Source organism: Mirounga angustirostris, unplaced genomic scaffold, assembly GCF_029215605.1.
Source record: "Mirounga angustirostris isolate CCGP_5_RB_7025 unplaced genomic scaffold, mMirAng1.0.hap1 SCAF_2, whole genome shotgun sequence".
NCBI classification, from domain to species: domain Eukaryota; kingdom Metazoa; phylum Chordata; class Mammalia; order Carnivora; family Phocidae; genus Mirounga; species Mirounga angustirostris.
In genome coordinates, this window is record NW_026991710.1 from 155,544,198 (window position 1) to 155,564,900 (window position 20,703).

General features: G+C 42.3%; 1 protein-coding gene across 1 annotated transcript in view; it reads left to right on the forward strand.

Moving 5' to 3' along the window:
• The window catches only part of EBF2 (EBF transcription factor 2), a 188,164-nt gene that overhangs the window by 140,099 nt on the left and 27,362 nt on the right, over positions 1 to 20,703 (forward strand). The window contains exons 8-10 of the mRNA XM_045880043.3: positions 6,340 to 6,457; positions 7,969 to 8,099; positions 8,991 to 9,117. Coding sequence (XP_045735999.1) covers positions 6,340 to 6,457; positions 7,969 to 8,099; positions 8,991 to 9,117 — 376 coding nt within the window. The remainder of the gene's footprint in view (positions 1 to 6,339; positions 6,458 to 7,968; positions 8,100 to 8,990; positions 9,118 to 20,703) is intronic.

Here is a 20,703-nt window from a genome sequence, read left to right on the forward strand (position 1 = left end):
GAGAAACAATTTGCAGTAGCCAACTGCTTGTTGTTAGCCTGGGTTGAATTAATGGAGGCTTAGACAGAATTGTTTCATCAGAGTCCCCTTGTCGAATGTGAAAATTAGCCAGTGTATAAAAACACCAATGGAGTATTTTTTCCTCATGATATGGACTCCAGACTTGGTTGCCCACCACAACCAGAAGTCTGTCTTGCTTTTCTCTGTCCGTTTAATGGTCTCTATGTCTCTTTCCTCCTACCACAGGTGGAAAATAAAATCCCACATAATAGTTACACTTTGGGAAAGCTGAAATAACATATATAGCAACTCAACAGTTATAAGGGAAAAGCACATCTTGAATTTAATTCCATTTCCAGATGTAAAATGTCATAAAGAATTTTTTTTCCATACTTGGCAAAATAATAGGAATTTTCGAGACCATTTTATTTAGCTTGGTGGATGCATGTTTGTGGGTAGGTATCAGAGAGTCTTCCACCTCGAGTATGCCCTAAATGCTACACATCCAGGCTTTACTGAGATTAAACTACCAAAGGCCCCACATTCAGCTAGAAGGTACATGACCCTCATTGAAATGGAGGGGAAATATGTCCTTCAAATGGTAGAATTCGGTGTGTTTTCAAAGCAAGAACTCTGATCCGTATGGAGAGGTTTCTAACCCAGTGTAATTATTCTCCCGTGACTACAGACACTAGGATTCTCATCTGTTTCAAAGAGCAGAGCACATTTTTCATTCTGACTTCTCTTTTTCCTTTACCCTTCTGTGTGAGACGTAAGGCCTTTGTAGGAACACCTGGGTGTGAGCTGAGAAAGGCTGGCTGGGGGTAGACTCCAAGCTGGTCATTCCTCTGACTTAACTCAACCAAACCAGACAGTTGTAGCTTGGACAAGGAGAGATGTTAAAAAAAAAAAATTAAAAGTGTGATGTTCCAACAAAGCTGAAGACATTTCAGAGTGAGACATAAAAATGCCCCACGGGTGGGAATAAGTCAGGTTGGTAAGGGTTCCCATGCTGCATGCTATCATTCTGATACCAAAGGAGCCGTTTCTCTATCGGAAACCTGGTTGTACAGATTAACGGATGTGCCCACCTAAAGAGTAACTCCCACTGTGGCCTTGTGTAGGCAGGAAAGAGCTCTTTACAACTTGGCTCCTGCTTTGTATAAATTATTAGAGTGAGGGACATGGGAGTCCTTTTAGATAATGAGAAGAAAAAAAAATAATTTGAGAAAGTCAATCCGTTTTCTTGAGTACTTTTAGCAGATTGCTAACACAGTTGTAGATTTTGTTCTTAAAACTGTCTTGTATTTTTCAAGGGGAGCTACAGATTTTTCTTCATGTAGCTAAAACTGCCATGTAATCGGATGATTCCCACCAGAACCTACACTGCCACTCTACAGTTGCTCTGCGTGTAAATTCACTAAAAATTTGGGATCACACAAAGCAAAAGAAGGAATTGCAAAAATTGAAAAACTGCTTCCGCTTAAAAAAAAAAAAAGCAAGCAATTTCAATGGATCCTTACTTCTCTTTCTTGGAATCTTGTCTTTAAAGTGCCATGTCATAAATAATATTTGCATGAATATCATGGGTTATTGCTTTTGTGTTGAAATGTCTCAGTCGAGGAGAGCTATAATCTACAGTAGCTTGGGTTTCCGACCTGCAGGCTCTCCCTTTGGAGTTTTGAGCTAAAATACAGATACACCAACTATGAGAAACAAATGAAAGCTGTCACAGTGTCAGCAGCAAAAACCGGGGGTCCGTCCCACGCAAATCATGGACATCTGTATTCCTAATTGGCATTCTTTCGGGCCGTGCCAGCAGAATGGCAGTGCCAAGAGAGCCTGACAGCTTTAGAAAAGACCAGGTATCAGGTTTAGGTGATAGGAGATGCTGATGAGACATAGAAGTTCCTTTGTCGGCCATATTCTCCATATGTTTGTTATAAGGCCCGTGACTTCTAGTTTCGGCTACCTCCAAAACGACGCCCTTTATCAAGACTGAATTTGCTACTTTGAAAACGCATCAGTTTATGAGCTCAGGAGAACAAGTGGTATTGATGGTTATATGATCAGAAGATCGTTGGCAAAGATGCACACAAATAGTTAACAAGGTAATGGTAAGAAATGTTGACCTTGATTTGTTTAGCTAAGATGTAAAGATTTTTGAAGGTCAAAGGTGTCCTTGTGTAGTGTTTTGGAGTCTAACTGTGTCTGACCCTCTAACATTAAGCTGCTGTGGCCTGCAGTTTTGAAGAGTGAAGCAAACCAGGGGAAAAGAGAGAAGGGGGAGAACAGGAAATGGAGTGAGGTGTTTCAGGAAGTTGTCAGGGGTTGACTGATTGATTCCAGATGGAAAAGGTCAGCCTTCGTGACCCAGGAAATACTCACTGGGGGAAAGAAGTTGGCTTGTGGAAAGGGAAGCCTGGGAGTGAGACGATGCTGGAATGCACATTCCACTTCCTTTAGTCCCCAAACATTCAGAAACTTTAACTTGTCTGAATAGAATAATATCAGTGTTGTCATCGTTCATCAGAAAACAGGGAAGGAAGTTAAAGTCAAAGCTTTGAATGTACCAAATGTATCTTCACCTCCATAATGTAGTTCATTTACTTCCAGAAGGAGAGTGGATGTATGTAAAGGCCAATATTTGTGTGTGTGTGTGTGTGCGCGCACGCACGCGTGTACGTGCATGTATAAGAACAACCAGCAAACATGTCCGGTTTTGCATGGTGGAGCTAGAGGATTAAATTCTTTACATTTTGCCAATTCACTTTAATTGACAGACTCTTCTAGATAACCCACAGTCTAAGATATTTGGAATATTAAAAATGGGAACTTGCCTTGTATCTATATATATACGCACACACGCACATACATTTGGACATAATTTAAAATCTTGTAATAAATTTTGCAGACACTGAAATAATTCAGGTTAATTCCCTTGCTGTCATGAGAGGCCAGAGCTAGCCAGCAAGAGATTAAAATTTATTTCCATTGTTAATAGAAAATAATGAAGTGCATCTGAACCATCAGGGTATGTCATTCGGGAAATGTTCACTTTGGAACTGAATCTCACTCCACCCAAATGGACAATGATGAAATCAGCTGGCTCGAGAAAGCCTCATATTTTGTGGCAGGAATGCATGAGGAGCACTAAAGTACAGTATGACAAGAAGCTTGTGGAATGAATTAAAGTGGTCTCAGAGAGAATGCTCTCTATATCCACATAATCCTCAGACGGGCTGGAGTTCCCCTCACTGTGCCTAGCACAGCTCATTAGCAATTAAAGCCTGAAGCGCCCTCTTGTTTTAGGTTTTCCAGAGATGGCAGCTATGTCAATCCATTCACACACACAATTTATAAAAGTGGCCTGATTCCTCTTTTTTCTCCACCTTCTCCTACTATTTTCAGGGGGTAATCATATGCAGAGGTGAATGCTTTCAACCTTCATGCTCATCTTTTTTTTTTTTTTTTAAGCTTTTAGTTATTTATTTGACAGAGAGCGACACAGTGAGAGAGGGAACACAAGCAGGGGGAGCGGGAGAGGGAGAAGCAGGCTCCCCGCCGAGCAGGGAGCCCGACGCGGGGCTCGATCCCAGGACCCTGGGATCATGACCTGAGCCGAAGGCAGATGCTTAACGACTGAGTCACCCAGGTGCCCCCTTCATGCTCATCTTAACCCCACGCCAGGAGCCTTGGCTTCTCTCTTCCTTTGACTATGATGCCATCTTGTGCTTGCCCTGATAGGGACTTGTGCCTCCATGCACTTGTGGAAAGCGATGGATGTCTACATCTTACGGTGGCCACCGTACAATAGGAGATTTCTGGAAGGATTTTCCCCAGACTCCTAACATGTTGACATGGGACAATTGAAAACAGATCCAGAGCTAGACAGGCTGCATCCCTGAAATAGGAGCTATTGACAATCATTTTCTGAATGACAACTGAGGTTCCTTTAAGTTCCTTTGATGTCACAGAGAGGTAGGGACCCTGTACCTGTAGTGTATTCACAACTGAGGAACTGAAGTGTGGGAGAGACACATAGCTGACTAGGAACCCATTCTGTCATCTTTGAATCTCCAGGGCCTGATTTAATACCCAACATGTAGCAGGAGCTCAGTGAATGTTTTTGGGATGAATGATTGAAACCCACTTATGTCCATGGAAAATTCCTGTCTGGTACTGTCATGCCCATGGGACCAGGTTAGGTGAAATATTTTGGGGACTCATGCTTTTAGGGGTTCTCCTGAACCCCTATTATACTAAAATATATATATTTAAAAAAAATTAAAAGCTACCATCTAAAACTACATTGAAGGTAAAAAAAAATTCAGAAGGGTTTCCTTGGGGTGGGGGTTAGGTAGGAGGGGAGGATTGACCGAGAAAGATACAAGGTAACTTTCTGGGGAGATGGAAATGTTCTATACCCCGATATGGTCTGTGTTACCTTGGATGTATCTGTCAAAACTGTGCAGCTAAGATTTGTGCATTTCAATGGATATAAACTTCACCTAAAAAAAAGGAAGGATTTATCATACTATCCTGTTCACTTTGTTTGCTTGAAATTATTCATAGTAGAAAATTTTAAGTGCCATCTAGTGAATCTTACTTCACATTAGAGATAAGGCAGGGCCAAGGTCCCCCGCCCCCTTCATTTAATAAGGAAGGAAGGGGTGGCAGAAAAAATATAAGTAGAATATCAGCAAATTTAATTTAGGAGTAGATAGGAAGAGTCATTTTTATTTTTATTTTTATTTTTTTTTAAGATTTTATTTATTTATTTGAGAGAGAGAGAATGAGAGACAGAGAGCATGAGAGGGAGGAGGGTCAGAGGGAGAAGCAGACTCCTTGCCGAGCAGGGAGCCCAATGCGGGACTTGATCCAGGGACTCCAGTATCATGACCTGAGCCAAAGGCAGTTGTTTAACCAACTGAGCCACCCAGACGCCCCGGGAAAAGTCATTTTTAAATACAGCTCCTCATTACGTGCCTATCAATGCCTTTCCTCCAGAGGTCTGTATATATGCACGAATATGTATATAACAAGTTATTTTCTCAAAAAAAAATTGCATACATAACTGACAAACAGACTCACGTCTAGGATGGCCCATCCTCTTGGGTCAAGTGGGTGGTGGGTGCACTCAAGTCCACCTACCTCTGCTATGCTTTCCCAACTGCTCTGGCCTTCACTGACCTCTGACTCTTGGATCTACAGCACGCACATAGAACTCAACTTGATTTCGTTTTGTGTGCTCTTTCTTTTATGTGTCAGCCATGTTTCTCCAGCCCGAAAGAGAGCTCTTTGAGGGTAGGGGCCCAACTTTGTAACTTTTGGTAGCCAGCCCGTGTGTCTGCCTTTCTAGAGCCTCCCTTAGAGCTTACACTACGGGAGGGGCTCAGTGAGTAATGTCACCCATCCTAGTGACAGGCCAAAAAAGGCAGAGGTGAGGCAGTTAGGCTGGAACTCATCCCCCTGTCGCATGCGCCAGGGTCTCCACCTAGCGCTTTACACATAATACCTCATTTCATCCTTACTTTATTTATTGAGCCCTTGAGATAGGCATTGTTGTTTGTGTTTTACAGATGAGCAAAACGGAGATTAGAAAAAGTGAAGTAATTTGTCCCAGGTTACCAGGTTGCGGGACAGCAGGTGTGGTGGTCTTAGTTCTCTCTGACTCCCAATCCATGATCTTCCACTGTTCCACACCCATCTCTTCCCTTTCCTCTGCCTAGAGACTAAATGTCCTACATTTTCAACACTGAATTCCAGCAACTTCATCTCCTCGCCAGAAATTGGATCACCTCTGCCACGGCTCTCTAGCGGGTGGGGACACCCCACAAACAGCCCCTCAGGCAGCATCTCTGTGCCCAGCATTCCTTGAGCAGATGTTAGAAGTGTGAGAATCCATTCCTGAGCTGGGAGAGATGACTTCCCAGCTGGTGTTGAGGCCTTACCTTCCTGAGCGCACACAGTTGGCTCCTTGGCGTGAGCATAGCTCTGGGGTCAGCTGGGAATGACTGTCCAGGTCCTGTAGGAGAGAACAAGGTTTTTAGAACCAGCAGGCAGATGGCCAGTTTCCCCACTCCATCACTGGGGTGTGGTTTGAACACAAATACATAACAACATACAAGTGAAAGGTGGCCTCTTTTTCCAGGAAGCTCTGCCATAATCACAGGAGGATGACCTGCTGAGAGGCCGAGGGCATGGCCCTGGCCCAAGATTCTGTTCCGTCTCTCATTAGCCATAGGGATGTCTGGCAAAACAGTAGGCTGAGACTTTTCCTACTTTATGTACAACTAACTTCCCCCTTACCCCCCCGCTTTTGCTTTAAATGTGCAGGTTGTGTTGTCAACAACGGTGAATGTGGATGGACACGTGCTGGCTGTTTCTGACAACATGTTTGTTCATAACAACTCTAAGCATGGCCGGAGAGCAAGAAGGCTGGACCCATCAGAAGGTAGGGTTGCCTGCCGTCTGGGCTGAGAACGACAGACAAATCAAGGTCCCCGCCATTGTCCTGGTTTGAATTTTAAATTTATGTCTGGGCAGGCGTGGAGAAAATACACAAGATCATGTGGGTTTTAAGTGAAGTTGTAAACACTGACTCCTGCCTGTTCTCTTGCAACCCCGCGCGCCTCCCAGTCGGCACTCAGGCCCCCGTGCCCCACTGCCTCTGCCATCTAGTCTTGTGTTTTTCTTTTTGCTAGACGGGCATTTGAGGCAAACATAAGCCTATGACATCTTAGTTAAACAGGAACATTACAGTGCAGACATGTATGAATAAGTGTCAGATGTGCCCTTAAACAGATTGTGGGCAAAACAAAACAATGTGCAGAATGAAATTGACACTAATTGATTTTTGTTTGCTTGGACAAGAAGAAATCATGATCTGCTCTGGGTAGTTTTCCATGTGCATTAAAGTCGTCAGAAATACTGGTAACTGTTCAACTTCAAGTTGTCCAAAAAATTAAAGCATATCAAGGAAGATAACTGACAAATACCTGAGTAAATTCCATCTTTCACACTCCCCAACTCACTGGGATAGTAAGGCGCTTTGTACTATAAGGTGAATGGCTAACCTAAGCTACTATTTTAGTGTGATGTTTTGCTGTATAGTGCCCACCAGCCCCCACCCCAGCTTGGCCCTTAAAATGTGTCTTGTATCCATTTAAATAGGAATTAATGAACTGAAAGAAAATGATTGAATCAGTAAAGAATTTGGAGTGGTGTTAATTCTCCCACAGTGGGCACTGAAAGGGGAGAAGAAAATCCCAGGGTTCAGAACTAGGAACCCATCCAGTTTCTTCTGACTGATTGGATGTGATTGACTGGCTGTTCAAAGGGGGCTCATGTTTTTGGAGTCCTGCCAAAGTTCTCCTCCACCTTTGACCCTGTCAACTTTGGAAATGGAGTGATGGATTGACTTTAGTTATGGCCTGAAAACCATATTGGGTTCCTGTTGGGATGTAAAGTCCAGAGGCCTTGGACATATGGAAGAAGGGGGGGCGGGAATCCGTCCTACAAAGTTAGGAAAGTGATTAGAAATTGTCTCCTGATAGAGCTGAAAAAAAACCCCAACTATGATAGATTTTACTTTCTCCTTCTCTCTCTAGCACATTAGCAGGCCTTGTAAATCTTAACATCTTGGGGCAGAGGAGGTGGGGAGAGAAAAGGGATTTACACATTTCCAGTGTGATCAACTTATAAAAATATGGGGAAAAACAACAGGGTTTTAAAACCACCCTTTGCACAATTAGCTAAGTGTTCCATGTTTTCATACATAGTGGTCAACTCATTAGGCTTTAATGACCTGGTGAAAACCAGCAACCAATTAAGGAATGATGGCAAGTCAGCAAAGCTCAACTTGAACCTGGAATAACCAACAGCTTTTGAGAGCAGCCAATCCCCCAAACTCCAGATTTCAACCATCAAAGGACAGCCCTGACATTTTCTTTTCTATCTTCTTAGCTACCCCCTGCATCAAAGCCATTAGCCCAAGCGAAGGCTGGACCACGGGAGGAGCCATGGTCATCATCATTGGAGACAACTTCTTCGATGGCCTCCAAGTGGTGTTTGGGACCATGCTTGTATGGAGTGAGGTAGGCAAAGGCAACTTGCTGCCCTGATTTTCTTTGGTGCAAAGATAGTTTTATTTGGGGAAATGTAATTCCTGAAGCATCAGCAGCATGGATGCACATTACGGATTACCTACTGTGAGCAAGGCACCAAGGATTAAAAGACATGTAAACCACAATTTATTGTAGGCATGGATCCCTTAAAAAGATAAATATTTATCGCAACATTGTTTATAATTGTGAAAAATTAGAAAGAGCCTAAATATTGAATAATAGGAGAATGGTTCAATTCCACTATTAAAAATTTTGTTTTGAAAAGTTCTAATGACACAGGAGAAGGGATTGTATTTACACTATAATGTCAAGTGAAAAAAAAATCAGGATAATGGTGTCTATGGACATAAAATCTAATAATATAACAGCCACCTGTAGAAAAGTTCTGGAAGCACACCAAAGATTAACAGTGGCCATCTCTGGGTTACACAAGGCTAATATTTTTCCTCACATTTTTTTATAATTTCCTAATTTTCTAAAGTGGATACGTTCTACTTTCATGATGAGAAAAACAACAAGACATTACAAAAAGACAAGTAACGGTGCTAGGTTGGATGTGGAAATTGCCAAGTCACTACATGAGAGAGTAGCAGTGTAGGAAGCAGGGAGGGAGTGAATACAGAGATGGGCCCTGGAGGCAGGGAGAGTCTTGAGCTGGGCTGGTGGGAAGGTGAGGATCTAGACAGGTTAAGCTGTGAGGAAATTCCAGGGTGGGAGGGAGAAACATGTGAGACAGAGGGACAGGGTGTTTAGAGAGTTTGGGGCCCTGGGGGGTCATCGCAGGAGATGCTCCCGTCCTCCATAGCCTTGGTGATAACTTGTATAACAGGTATTTTATTTATCTGCCTGTTCATTCCTCAGCTAATAACTCCTCATGCCATCAGAGTGCAGACTCCTCCTCGGCACATACCCGGAGTAGTGGAAGTGACATTATCTTATAAGTCCAAACAGTTCTGCAAGGGAGCTCCAGGGAGGTTCATTTACACAGGTGGGTAAGAAAATGATCCAAGGGAGATGGGCTCCTGGTTCACCTTTGTTCTAGCTCCCAGTGTCTCCACTTTATAATGATTTTACCTTTCCTAGGTCTTTTTACTAGTGTGGGAAGAATGGACTGGGTGATAGGCATTGGATGGGGAAGTGTGGACTCGATTTTAAATTTTATTTTATGTAAGCGATTTCTGAACAGTCTGGGAGATGATCACAGGAGCTCATTTCATGAGTGCCATCTTTGTAAATTTGACTCAGCTAGAACCATGCTAGAACAGACTTTTAACTAAGTAATCAGATAAAAAATTAGGCCAAGTGGTTGGCTATAGCTAAATTTTCTTGAAAAGGATTTATAAAAATTGCCCAACGGTGCTGCAGAGTGATTCAAATTGTTTTAAAATTTTATGAAAGTAGGAATTATCTATGATTTCAATGTTTGTTGAAATTTTCTGAATATTTGTTTAAAAACATTTGTTTAAAATTGGTTGAATATCTACTTTTTCTAAGGTACAATGACATATGAGACATGGTCCCTATTTCAAAATGTAGAAATTTTTGGAGGGGGCAGTGGTGTATTGCACAGAACAGCTGGGGAATTAGGATATTCAAAATGTTTGGTGTTTCCAGTGAATGGAATATGAATTCCAGGAAGACACAGTTTAGTGTAGAGGGAAGGGCTTTCAAGAAGAAGATTGAAATCAAAGACGATTTTTAAGGGTGGGGAGGATTTGAATAGGCAGGGAAAAAGGAAGAATGTCCCAACTATGGGAATTTCATGTGCTAGAGCCCAGTGGGTAAGGTGAGCAGGTGTCTGGAGGAGAGAGGGCTGTTTACAGCTGTGGTAATGCACTTGGGTAAAACTTAGGCCAGAACTTAGCCCACATGAGCTAGGAATGAGAAGGAAGGAAAACATAAAACAGCTTAAAAGCCCTGTAGGGTATCTAGAATGATCAAATTCAGAGAGAACATCAAATGGTGGTGCTCAGGTGTTGAGGGAGGGAGAATGGGAGTGATATTTAATGGGAACAGAGTTTCAGTTTTGTGAGATGAGAAGTTCTGGAGATCAGTTGCTACACTTAGAAATGGCTTCAGATGGTAAATTTTGTCATGCGTGTTTTACCACAATTTTAAAAAATGAAAAAAAAAACCTACAAAGCCTTGTATGGGAATTTAGACTTGATTTGTAGGACGACATTCAGTGTTCCCATGGAAGTGAGAGTAACTCAAAGGGGTTCTCGTAAGAAACACAAATGCTGTTGATATAAAAGATTGAGTTAGTCAGGGGAACAACTGAAGGCAGGAGGATCAACTAGGACATTATACTTTGAAGGAGAAAATAAGGGCCCTAGAGAAAGAAATATATAAACTTAGAAAATATATCACACACATTATGAAATTCTAATATTTTATAGTGTCTTCTCTCATTTGGATCCAGACTCCCCTTCTTGTTTATGTGTAAATATCTGGTTACATATCACTGAGGAGTAGATGGACAAGGGTAATTTTTAGGTATATTTATCTAAAATTTCACCTTTGAATTTTCTCTCTTGAGAGAGGTACATCTTGGTTGGGTTAGTGTGTGTGTGTGTGTCTGTGTATGTGTGTGTTTCTATGGAAGATGCTATTGCAGTCACAGTAAAATATTTACTGCTCATTTAAATGAGTATTTATGACAGGCCTAGTACCATGGGCTGGCACAACTCTAGGCTCTGGGATATAGAAATGGGCAAGTTAAAATCCCTCATCTTAATAAAACTTACTTTCTAGAGGGGAAGACAGACAACACAGAAAATAGATGATATAATTTCAACAGTAAAAATAAGTAAGGGATAGAGAATGAGGCAGGGTTTTGGGTGGGGTGATCAGGGAGGGACTCCGTGAGGAAGGAACGTTGAGTGGAGACCCGTATCACAGGTGTGGAAATCTGTTCCCCTGCTTCTGTATCTTTTTGACCTTCTCTCCTCTCCATTCACATTGTCTTCCTTCTGTGCCTGGAACTCTTCAGTGTTGTGTTTCTGTTTGGTTCACCAGTGTTCTCTAGAACAGTGTCTGGCTGTCTGTGAATTGGGGGTAAATGTCCCAGGCAGAGAACAGATTATAGACTGAGAGGTGGGAATAAGCCCAGCATCATCAGGGAAGAGCATGAATACCTCTGGCCAGAGTGGCACTGGTGGGGAGGAGAATGATGGAAGATGAGGTAGGAAAAGCAGGTAGGGTAAGAGGTTTGGATGGGAAGGCACTGAGGATGAGGATGTTGAACAAGGGAGCAGTCAGCATCCAGACAGGATTTAAAACCACAGGGCTGGATGAGATGGCCTCAGAAGAGAGTGCAGCTACAGAATGGAAGAAGTCTCAAGATGGTGCCTCAGGAGCACCAGCATGTAGGGCTCAGGGTGAAAGGAGGAGCCTATGAAGTGACTGAGAAGGAGTGTCTGGTGGGGTAGGAGGAAAGCAGCAGTGTGAGCTGTCCCCGAGGTTAGGCGAGGAATGGTCTCACTTTGGGATGCTTTCCACATGTAGGGCTCTGGCATCTCTGTTTTCTCTACCCACTGTATATGGATGACCATCTGGCCTGTGAGGAGACAGGTAGGAAAAATAGCAATCATGTTGCAACCAATCCTCAGCTCTCTTCTGAAGTAATGAAAGATGTCGATACTCAGTGAGGCTGTGGACGTGTGGAGCCTGGTGTTGTGTGCATGTGCATACACATGTGTATATGCAGGTGAAAATTCTCTCTGAAGCAGAGGTCCTCACCCTTGGCTGCACTTTAAATCACCAACACCTGGGCCCCAGACAAAGTAGCTCTGAATCTCGGGGGGTAGGACCCAGGTATCAGTGTACTTGATATATTCATTGAACAAGCATCAGTTCTAAATTATGCTCAAGGCACAAAATCAGTAATTTCAGTATGCCTCTAGCAGCTTACAGTTCTAGAAGGGGAGATAGCCATCTGGAGATTATGATAATTGGGTTAAGTCCCATAGAGGTATAAATGCAAGGGGCACTGAGCAAGGAGTGGCTGACTTTAGGGAATCTGTGAAGACTTTCCAGAGGAGGTGACAATAGAGTGACATTTCTAAAGCAAAGTGGGAATTTACCAGACAGAATAGAGGAGGCCATGAGCCACAGTTTGTGGAAACAAAGTGTCTGCTGAAAGGGGAGCCCACATAACCATGAAAATAGTAGATATTATGCTACTTGTAAATTCAAAGAATTATGGAGATGGTGAGACATTGCAGATCACTGGTCAAACTCCCTCTTTTGCAGATGGGAGAACTAAGCCCCAGGCAGAAGCAACTTGTTCACAATTACCCATTGAATTCAAGGTGGAGTCAGAGCAAGGACTCAGGCCTTTGGCCATCCCACCTAGTGTCTTTTATTTAACACTTATTGTCAGCAAATAGCTCTGTTTTCCTGATGTCCTGAAATTTTATTGACTTATTCACGAAGCAAATATTGATTGAGCACACTCACTATGCTCAACACTGTGCTGTGTGCTGGGAACACTGTAGATGAGTCAGACCAGCAGGATCCTTCCTTCATTATGGTATAGTGATGTGAAGATGAACTACTTATGCTCTAGGTTTGAGCTTTTTGGATGTCTCTAGTTCTTAAATCTTGTGTAAGTGACTTAACTTTTGAGTCTCCCCATCTATAAAATGGGATACTTATCTCACAGAGCTGTTGTGAGACTAAATAATGCTGTGCATGCAAACAGTGGTGTTTGGCTCTCCAGGGAAAAGTGGTGGGGAGGGAGCGGTAGGGTTGGTAGTATTTGCTGATTTCCATGGTGCAAATACTCTGACTATGGCTGATTTTAAGCTACCAGTATGACATCAGCTGGCTCACAGATTTCTGAAGTTTTAACAACCTGCTGTCACGAACTGGTCTAGAGCACCCTTACATGTAAGCACTTGGGATAGAGAGTGACTATATCTTACTATTCAAAAGCATTTATTATTAATAATATTCTTATGATTACTATCAGGGTTACTACCATGGAAACTTTTACTATCAGGTTTATTACCATGGCAACTTGAACAAGTAATTACAAATGTGATGAGTACTAAAAAGGAGTTGTATAGGATGCTGGGAATATACACTTGGGAAATCAACCTTCTTAAACTAAGATAATGGGGAAGGCTAAGAACAGTCCAAACACAAGAGACGGAATGTGCAAAGGCCCTGGGGTAAGAAAGGACACGGGATATATATGATGGCTACTATGAACAGGGCAGAAAGAATGAGTTAAAGAATGGTTGGCCTCAAGCTGGAAGGGAGGGTTGGGGCATGCTTCTCTGGCTCTACCCCAAGAGCCATGGGGAGCTATTGGAGTATTTTAAAGCTGGGGAGTGCCATGATCAGATTTGCCTTTTAGAAGATCATTCTGGCTGAATTGTAGAGAACGGCTTGGAAGAAAGGGTGGATTCAAGGAGGTCAGTCGGAGGGCAGTGTGGTGGCCTCAGCCAGAAATGATGGCAGCCTGGACCAGAGCACCAGTAGTGGGGACAGGCAGAAGGGGATGGAATCTAGGAGGTCACATGGGCAGCCCTTGATGATTGATTGGATGGGGTGAAGGTTGGGGAAGGGAGGGGAGGAGATGCCTCTCAGGTTTCAGGTTTGAAAAATTGGGTGGGTATAGTATAGAAAGTGATTTTTAAAAAGGTATAAATTGCTAAGGGAGTTCAGAGGAAGGACAAAATTCTTCCAGCTGGTGGAGCGGTGGGAAGATTTAATATTGTAAAGATGTCAATTAATGCATAAATTTAACACAATGCCAATCAAAGTACCAACAAAATGTTTGGGGAAACTTTACAAGAGTTCACCTGGAAAAATAAAGGTGCTAAAATAGGACCCCTCATTTTAAAAAATGAAAGGGCCATGCCCTACCAGACTTAAAACCTATTTTGAGTAATTAGAAGAATATGGGGCTTTGGAGGAACATATAGAAGTGTTATGCAACAGAAGAGAACATTTAAAAATAAACAGGTTTTTTACACATGAATAGTATAAATACCTAAACGTGTATAGGTGAGGAGCCATCTCAGTCAATGTGGAAAAGATGGAATGTTTAACAAATGGTATTAGACCAACTAGTTAAGTATCAAAAGAAAAAAGGTTAGATAGCTAATTTCATATTATAAACTAAAACATTTGAATTAAATATTTTTAATTAAAAATGAACACATTTCAAAATATTGTTATTATAATCTGGAGCCTTGCTAACCTTGACCCCAAGGAAACCATCAAGCATAAATCTATGATTACATAAAAAGAAAATTTTTGCATGTTGAGATGATGTCATTAAATCAAAAGGAAAAAAGGACAAACTGAGTACATATTCATTATGTGTGACATATTATCTTATGCATAAAGATTCATTCATTTGCTCAGCAAAAACTTATTTTATGCCTCTATTTGTCAACAACTATGTTATTCATTGTAGATAAAGAGATGAATATTAGATATCTCACAAATTAAGAGAAAAAGAAAGATATGTAAATGAAGAGCTAGCAAGGAATATCAGGAGTTAATTTAGGAAGGAATACAATTTAGCAGTAAACATTTTTAAAAATCCCAATCACATTAATAATCAAATACATGCAAATTAAGGCAACTAGGGGATAACGTTTTCTCCCTATCAAGTTGGCAAAGATTTTCTTTTTTCTCTTTCTTTTTTATTTTTTTTAAGATTTTTATTTATTTATTTGACAGAGAGATAGAGAGAGAGCACAAGTAGGCAGAGCGGCAGGCAGAGGGAAAGGGAGAACCAGGCTCCCAGCTGAGCAGGGAGCCCGATGTAGGGCTTGATCCCAGGAAACCTGGGATTATGACCTGAGCCTAAGGCAGCTGCTTAACTGACTGAGCCACCCAGGTGCCCCAAAGATTTTATTTTTTAACAAATGAAAATACCCAAGTTGGCAAAATTAGTAGAAAGTGGGGACTTTCTAACATACACCTGTAGGAGGGTAGAAGAATCTAGGAGCCTTAAAATGTATATATGCTTTGACCCAACAATTCTACTTTTTGGAATGTATACTTAGGAAATAACTGAGTTTGCCTGAAGGCTGTTCATTGGAGCACTGTTTATGGTAGTGAAAAATTGAAAACATCCTTAGTGTCCTTTGGGGGACTCATTAAATAGTGAAGTATCCTTACACTGAAACACTTTTTAGATATTAAAAGTAGTGCTGTGAATGGATATTTAGTTGCATGAAAGATGTCTGTGATATAGGTTTTAAAAAAAGCTTAAGAACTATATGCACAGTATGGTCCAATTTATATATATATATATATATAAAAAGAATAGTTGTGTAAAAACCCTAAGTAAGATATAGAAACCTGCATATGAAGGCATTACCAATGGTGGTTTCTAGGTATTGGTATTATTATTATTTGTTTAAATTTTGCTTACTTATATTTATTATTTTCTGAAAAACTTAAGTAATTTTTAATTAATAATGAAAGAAAATGTGGTGTAAAAAATTAATGTCCCACATACTGAAATACTGAAACAGCATACATTGGTAAACTTGATTCTTTAGGTACAGAAAGAGTATTTCCAGCCAGGGAAGCAGTGAAGCTTCTTCCAGAAGACTGCTTTGGAGAAAGAAGGACGTGGGAGGAAGTTAAGGGTGAGGAGGGTGGGGACGAGTTGCACATTCTTTCACAAACAGAGAAGAAAATAAAAATACAAACACTGTCCAGGATGGCTCGGGAGGCTGGTCACTCCCTCTAGAAATCTCCACCTGATGTTACTGAGCCAAATGCGACTCCGGTTGGTAGAGACAAGTGGCTAATGTTATTCATGGAGGGGCCCAGGCACTACAGGAAACGGACTGGTGATCTCTCGTCTTACCCACTCAAGGAGAAGCCACCAGCATGGAAAGGCACTTTACAACCCACTGGGAATCTTAGTCCAATAGCTGGAAAGGCAGTGGCTTCCCTAGGTGACTGGAGGTGGGGCCACTCTGCCTCAGAGCCAAGGCCTACCTTCTGTGAGCCTGGAGAATCCTAGCCTTCTCTGGGGGGGCGGGGGGCTGACAGGGAGAGAGTTTGCAGGTGTCCAGCCAACCTCCTCCTGAGCCACACATTCCAAGCCTCAGAATGTGCTCAACTGCAGGAGACTGTATCAGAAACCACTATAGGCCTAGACAAAATACTCTGCTCCAGTGGTCAGGTGGAAAATATCATCTTGATTCCAGAGGAAAAGAAAACCTTGAGAGCTTTAGCGGGGACAGAGTGAGCCAGAGCAGGAGGGTGGCATCCAAGAGGAGGATGCACTGGACTCAGCCAGAAGACGTGCTTTCAGATGCCGGCGGGGGTAATCAATGACTTGTTTGTCCTTTTGACAAGTCACCTAACCTCCCTGAGCCTCATTTTTTTCATCAGTAAAGCTCTGGTACTAATTATACTATTACCCATAGGTGTTTCCCTAATTTGGCTGAGTATGAAAATCATGCTTGGCTCCATTCCAGACATACCGAATCATATTCTTTTGGGAAGGTCTGAGAATCTGTATTTTAAACAAAGAAATGAGTTTGAGAAACCTGAGTCCTGCTCATCAGGCTGTTGTGGAGACTTTCTGGCTGGTAAAGTACTCTGCACATGGGGCAGTTCTTAAGAGACTGGGTCATTGCGTGGTGAACACAATAATATTTCTTCTTAGGTGGAACCTTCTAGAAGGAGACTCAAAAAGCAGGAGTTGGGAAAGGAGGCTCCGAGGTCCAACCTTTGATGGTTCCTGTATCCAAGGATACACCACCATAATAAACCCAAGCCTATTAGATGTAACTTACCTGGTATAATTAGCCAAAATGCAGTAATCAGTCCCCATGGTTGTTGCTGCCAAGTACAGCATAAACAACATCAGGGCTCTGAAAAACAACACATTTTCTTCACACATATGATTTTGCAGGTCTATTTTCCTTCAACCATGGTTTGCTAAAATGTAGCCTCCTGCTGCGGCACTGAGAGATCCACATGAGAGTATAGCTCCTTGGGAAAAGTCTGCTTGGAGACCTGGAGCTGGTAGGTATGCCAGCCTGGGTGCAAAGAGGAGAGGTTCTACTTTCCTCACAGACTTTTCCACAGAGAACCAACAGGGCAGAAAAATAATCCTGGTAGAGGCACCCAGTGGGGTCATGGTTATTGGTTGTGGAGGTCTTTCTTGGCTGTTTTGAGGATTCAGGAAGAGAATGTCTGGAGCATGCATTTGGGGGTAGAATGGCCATTGTGTATAATGATGAAATCTGCACACACACACCCGGCCCCCCAGAAACCAGTGTAAAGTCATGATGCATGCAGTCCATGGCAGGTCACTGAGCATATGCAGGTGGATGAGCGCAGCTTTTCAGTATTATTCCTATGGCTTTTTGCAGAATCTGGTCTAAACATTTGATTGTTGGTTAAGAACTTACAACTTTAGTTGTAAGTTCTATCATCAGGTAGAACTCGTAAGAAGAAAAATGATGATACTAATTCAGTAGTCCTATCTGTCATCGTTTGAGGAGGTAGGGCCAGGCTCTGTCTCATGAGCTCATATCATCATTGCCCTTTCTCACTGTGATGGTTCTCTTAGTATCTCAAATTTATAGATAGGAATCCTGCTGCCCAAGGTCACCAAGTTAGGTGCAGTCCTAGCAGTCTACTTCCAAAGCTGTTCTCTTAACCACTGATCTGTGCTACTTACCAATCCTGTGTAGCGTCACAGAAGAAATTACACGAAGGCCATCTGTTTGGCTTCATCCAGTAGTTTTACCTGCAAATGCCAATGGCCTTGGCTCTCTGGTTGTTACTCTGAGGAAATGCACAGGAAATAGGCCTGGCCAGTGACCATGGAGGGGCTCAGAGGATGCCTTCCCTGGTGCTCCAGATTGCAAAGTGGGCTGTTTCTATTACGGCGTGATGTGATAGGCTGAGAACCTATGAAGGGCCTCGAATTCCCTGGAAGTCATAGAAATTTTCCTGTCCATGAATAACTGAGGGTGTGGAAGGCAAAGGAGTACCAACTCCACCCTGTTGTTAAGAGAGAACTTAGTGCCGGGGCGGAAGACAATGACCAAGCGTACAGGCCTAGATTTGAGCCCCAACATTCCTGCAAGTCACTTAAGCATTCTGCACCTCGGTTTTCTAAGTGAACAATCAGGAAGGTATTTCTCTTACTGGGAAAATGAAATGATATAGATATGCCAGTACATTATGGATAGAAATATAAAAATATAAGTCCAATTCACTACCATCAGCCTTTGGCAGAGGGACACACAGTTTCTGGGATGAGCTCTGGGTGCCTTTGCCCTCATCACCATTAGATCAATGGTGGACTTTTTTTTGCGTGTCTTCCCTTCTGCAAGAGGTGGATTCTTCTTGAAAGACCTACCACACCATGCCCTTAATATCTGGGTCTAGATTAGAAATCAGGATTTTGTAGGTGACAGAGAAGGCCAAGGCAGGCTGAGGACATGACTCTGTGGGTGGAGTGAGGGAGAGTGGGTTTTCAACGGAGGATGAAAGAAGCAGGAGACACTGACTTGGCCCAGGTTAGCTCAGGTGCACATGGAAGAGCTGCTTGTCAAGGTGCTTGGTTGAACTTAGTAGTTGGCAAATGAGAACTAGTGGAGAAACCGAGAAACCAAAGAATCCATGTCAACTAACTTCCTCCCCCAGAAGACTTCTTATCTTTTATTCTAGCACAAGCAAATGCATTTGATTACACACCCTTGTTCATTATTTGGGAGAAAGTGTTCATAAGAAAATGGCGAGAAACAGGCAGCAGTTGGGAGGAGAAATGGGAGACCTAGATTTTTCCACAAACCCCCGGATCATACCCTGAACAGTCTCCTCCCCGAGGCTCGGTGTGGGCTGTGGGGTCCTCTTGTCATAAAGCTGCACCGCACAGATGTGCACGCAGGATTGCAAATGTTAATAGCTCAGCCGCTTCGCATTTCTTTTTTTTCTTACAGCATTACCCTGATTAAAAAAAAAATCCCATTTAAGAAATGAATCTGATTTTGAGTTAAAAATACCCAATTCAAACATCAAAAACTGGCCCGAGTACAATTATTCCCCATTCACACTGGAAACAGGTTGACTCAACAGCCCTCCTGGTAGCCTGTAGTTTTACTGAGGTCGCTTCTACCCTCACCTCTTGTGAAATCTGGATCCATCCTCTGGCTGAGTCTGAAGAATGGTATCTCCGTTGGAAGCCCCAGAATAGGGGGCTGTTGTTTCACCAGAGACCTCCCAGCCCCCTTAATGGCCTGGTGCTCTCGGCTATAATATTCTAAATACACATTACAGAGAGCACGAGCATATTCATAACTGCTCCATTGTGGCATTTAGATTTACCCTTGAAATTTATCTTTAATTTTTACAGTTGTCTCCTTAACCATGTATATTACTCCCTTCTTCAAACAATCTGTCTTCCTGTTGCAGTTTTTCTTGAAACCAAAGCATAATTAAATATTAAATTAATATTTCATTTTAAATTAAATATCAAAGGCTTCAGTCTAATCTTGCACTTGTGCACTACTGGTTCTCACCTCATGTTCTTGTTCCTATATCCACAAAGGCAGGTGCCACCTCTTAATAATGTGTTCCTGTATTATCTTTGTCCTTTTTTTTTTTTTAATTGATGACACTGAACTTTTGCTATATTGAAACAAATGGATGTAGGGAAAGATTTTAATGTAGCGAAGGTTAACAACAACGTAGTTCAACAGCCTATGGCTTCAACCCCACCCATCTCCACTTCTTGAAGAAGTTCACTGTGCCAAATAGGTAATCATCTTAGAATCATATAATGCAAGAGTTCACAAGGGATCTTAGAGGCATTTTAGCCCAACGATTTGTCTCTGCAGAGAGATAAACCAAAGTCCACCAGCCCTTGAAGGTGATGAATGGTCGGTCAAGGGTAGGATGTAAAGCAGATCCCAGGCCGGACCAGTTTTATCTCCATTGACTATCAGTTGCTGCAAAAAAATTTAACTTGGGAGCATTAAAATGCTAAATTGAACATAGGCTCTGCATGTTGGACCCATGAGCAGTAGGGCAGAAAAGGTAGATGATTGGACAACAAAATTGGGAGGAAGTGGTAGGAGAGATAGAAGAAAGCAAATCAAAGCACGAAGAAGGCAGACCTCACAGGAATCAATATGAGGCTCAAGGCTCTTTGAAGACATGGATCCTGGGGGGAGATCAGAATGGAGAAGTCCCAGAGGTAACATGAAGGTAAGAGCTGGAGTCTGTATATCTGAATTCTTCCCCATGCTAGGTTGCTCTACACTTTCCTGTTCTGCCAATAGAGTGACAGTCTTTGACCAGAGCCACATGGAGAGGTATTCCTGATGCATGGTTTCTCCTTTGCTTGCATAGCAAAGTCCATCCTCTGATCTGGTGTTTGTCTGGCACTCACGTTACATAGATTTTAGGTTTCTTAGGCAGGATTCTTTTCCATTGTTTTCTTTATCATTGGAGAAGGATGAGATTTCAAGTTAGGACTGGAGAGATCCTCTAGTTCTGTGGGCCAGACTCCTCAGGGGACCACGGGCTCTATGCATACCTGATAAAAGTGAAGCTTGTTTGCTAC